A 4,024-nucleotide genomic window follows, 5' to 3' on the forward strand; every position below is an offset into this window, starting at 1 on the left:
GAAAAAAAACAGAAACCCTTGCCTATTTCTATCTTTGGGCAAAATTCCCTATTTTATTGTGAAATGGTGTACCTTTGAATTGTATAGCAAACTGAAAATACTTTTTTAATATTTTTATCAACAAATTAAGTAACATATTATTCGCTAGTAGACAAAATTGTTCAACAGTTAGGTTTTTTGGACGCTCCCCTATTAACTCTGGCGATTTTAAATCACCGAAGTTACATGCTATATCGTAGTCATAGCCAATCTTCATCTCACTTCCCTCTCCAGCGACAACAGAGACCTGATTAGCAAAGGTTGATTTACTAAATGAGCCGATAAAACCAGAAACAGTAGAAGGAATTCAATATTTGCAATGAAAGACACCCAGTTGTTGAAGTTAACGATAAGTTCATTGCAAATAGCATCAATTTGTCTGGTATACATCTAATTACTGGCCCTAATATGGCTGAAAAAAGCACTTTCTTGAGGCAAAACGCTCTCATTGCAATTTTAGCTCATATGGATTCATTTGTGCCAGCAGATAGTGCACATATTGGAGTGAATGATAAGATATTCAGCAGGGTTGGCGCAACGGATAATATAACGGCTGGTTATTCCACCTTCATGGTGGAGATGATTGAAACAGCAACCATAGTCAACCAAGCAACAGACCGTTCCTTGGTAATACTTGATGAAATTGGTAGAGGAACAGGAGTGTATAATGGCTTATCTATTGCTCAGGCGGTAATTGAACATATTCACAATGTAAATAAGTGCCGCGCTATCTCTGCAACTCATTATACTAAAGTAAGCAAATACTTGAAAAGTGTCAAGTGTTTCTGTGTGAGAATAAAAGAATGGAAAGAGGAGGTGATCTTTCTACATGAAGTAGTTGAGGGCGTTGCAGATGAGTCATATGGAACACATGTGGCAAAACTTGCTGGTTTTCGATGCTAGTACACATAGGGAAGCATTATTGCTGCTTAAGGAAAGCTCCAATGATTTGATATATAAACACAAAGTTATGAAACAAGCATACTCTTCTTCAGCGGACAATCGTAGTTTTAGTCAGAGCAAATTGAACATTGAAAATTATTTACTAAAAAAAAAAAAAATAAAAATTGATGTGGAAAACGAATGAATTACTTTGCGAAGTGTAAAGTAAGTTTAATTGAAAAGATAAATAAAATAATCTCTAATATGGTAATAACTACAGCCAGTGCAGTAGCAGAGGTTGAACGAATGTCTATTTTGTTGAGCCAAGTAAAGCATGAAACTCTACTAACAATGCAAGTTCTAAACGAGCATAAGCCCCATTCTAATGCACCTTTACACCACTCATGGATAAAACCTACAGTAAGTATTGCAAGAAATATCATCATAGACCAAAATCCACAATAGCTTATTTTAGATAAAGAAATAGCGCAAGGAAAAAGAAAAGCAATTTCTAAGTCAAATATCATAAATAATATTGAAACTAAATAAAACTTAATGTCAAAATTTTTTCTTGCTCTTGATAAAGGGTTAAAACCGCACTCATATGTAGAAAGTTTTTCACTATCTGGTTTGCTTATTGCAAGAAACATAGGCAATACACCCAAAGCAAGAGATAGTATAATTGACACGCAGATAAAAATTGCTATAGCTAAATATTCACTCATTTAATAAAACTCGTAGAAAGCAACACTACAAATTTACATGCTTTCCTAATCTTTTATCACCTAAAATATCCATATGAAAGTGCGGCACAACTTGTTCCCCGTTTCACCGCAGTTAGTAACTAATCTATATCCTGTTTTTTCTAGGTTATATTTATAAGTTATCTCTCTTACAGTTTTAAAGAAGCCTACTATTTCCTCCGCAGAAGCTTTAAAAATAAAATCATCATATGAAATATATTGACTTTTCGTTACAACTAAAATGTGAAATGGTGCATCAGGATACTTATCGTAAAATGCCAAGACATCCTCATCCTCATAAACCTTCTTGCAACTCACCCCTTAATATTTGAGCAAAGATGTTATTGCTATCATAGTATTTATTGCACATGCTTTAGAGGCACGACCACCTTTTTCTCTTCCTGGGTTCAGAATAGGTGTAGATGAAGGGCTCTCCATTTTACTGTTAGAGACATCTCCTTCAAAGCGTAGCCTTCTGCCCTTTATGTCCCCTACCAGATGTTTTACCTTTACCACAACCAATACCTCTAACTATTAATTTAGGCTTTTTTTCTTCAATAATTCAGTAAATATAGAGTTTAACTTTATAACATTATTCATACTTTACCTGTTTCCGACTACCTCGCCAATCTTTTTACTTCTTTTGCTCGCTACTTGACGAGGAGATAACATATTATCAAAGACCTGTACATATAATACTGCACATATAACGTTATGAGGATTATTCGATCTAGTAGATTTAGCTACTACATCTTTTATGCCCAACACCTCAAAAACCGACCAATCGATCCCCCAGCAATAATGCCTGTTCCAGCTCTAGCTGCTCTTAAAACTATTTCACCAGAGCAAAATTTAGCCTTAATATCATGGTGCAAAGTTCTACCTTCACGTAAATACACTCTAATCACCGATTTTTTTGCAGCATTTACAGCTTTTATCCTCCTATAGGAGGAATTAATGCAAAGCATTACTTATAAATTCTTTTACAGTTTCATAATTATTAGTTTCGCAGCGGTTGTAACATAATTCACTATTTTCTTTTGTATTTTTATGTTAACTGTAAAATTCTTTTCTTGAGAAAGGCAGCTAACAAGCAGTTGTTGTCAGTAAATCTTCAGCTACAAATATTTAAGAAATCCACCAAGTAAGAAAAAGACAAAAGAAGCCCTAGTTAATATCTATTTAAAAACACTAGCGTTTTTTTATGTTTTAAATACTTAATAATCGCGACTTAGTTGTTTTTTATTGCAACTAACCTTTAGTCATAAATGTTTTAGAAATTTACTAGGCAAAAAAGGCAAAAGATATATTGTGGTAGATAGTATTTATTCTCTAATCCTGCAAATTAGCATATTATACTCCTAAACGCTTTATAAGCGAGTTTCAACTTATATAGGTAAAAAATTAGAAATATTGTGAAGACATAAGGTAATATAGTGCAAAAAATTAAACATAAGATGCTAACTATATAACACTTTATTATTTTAATCTGCACAGATTGAAGGTAACTTAATACCTCCAGTATCAGGATAAGGGGGCTAGCGAGGTTTGTTTTTTAATTGCATATTTTTTCTTAAGTAGTTAAATGGCCATTTTGCAATGAATTTTGTCAGTAACCACACTAAGTTTCTTGGTTGCTATGCATCAAAATTCAGCAGCTATATATAACTTGAATTTATTTATGGTGTGCATTATGAGGTTGTCTTTCTTAGATTCAAAAATTACTGTCTACTTTACTCCATGAGAAGATTATGCTCAGCAAGTAATTAATACAATAGATCAATCTGAGAAATCCATTTTGGTTCAATAATACAAATTTACTCTTGAGAAAGTGGCTAATTCTCTAGTTGAAGCAAAAAAACGTAGCGTTGATATTAAAATTATTCTAGATAAATCATAGCACATTCAAAACATAGTGTTATGCACAAGTTATTTGAAGAAGGAATACCAATTTGGATTGATTACAATCCAGAAATCGCTCATAATAGAATATTAATTATGATGACCACAAGGTTATTACAGGGTCGTCCAATCTCAGTGATACAGCTGAAGAAAGAAATGCTGAAAAATTACTAACTATTGCGAGTGGGCGGTGCTGGTGGGAAAGCTGTGAACAACATGATCCAGTCTAATTTGCAAGGAGTGAATTTTGTTGTAGCAAATACCGATGCTGAAGCACTAGAAAAATCATTATGTGATAAGAAAATTCAGTTAGGTATTAATTTAACTAAGGGTCTTGATGCTGGTGCTTTGCCTGATGTTGGCAAGGGTGCAGCAGAAGAGTCAATGATGAGATAGATTATGGAGCATATAAAAGATAGCCATATGCTTTTCATCACGGTAGGGAGAGTGGTGGCACT

The 4,024-nt window shown here is 33.7% G+C and overlaps 1 protein-coding gene across 1 annotated transcript; it reads left to right on the forward strand.

The window, feature by feature from the left end:
• Positions 1 to 447: 447 nt before the first annotated feature.
• Positions 448 to 3,962, forward strand: Bm17439 (Uncharacterized protein; the record flags this gene model as incomplete). The annotated part of the gene is made up of 2 exons (XM_043077897.1): positions 448 to 928; positions 3,751 to 3,962. 2 exons carry the CDS (start codon positions 448 to 450, stop codon positions 3,960 to 3,962), a joined length of 693 nt encoding a protein of 230 aa, XP_042933831.1.
• Positions 3,963 to 4,024: the final 62 nt, after the last annotated feature.

This window comes from Brugia malayi (assembly GCF_000002995.4).
Source record: "Brugia malayi strain FR3 genome assembly, contig: Bm_v4_Chr1_scaffold_001, whole genome shotgun sequence".
NCBI lineage: Eukaryota > Metazoa > Nematoda > Chromadorea > Rhabditida > Onchocercidae > Brugia > Brugia malayi.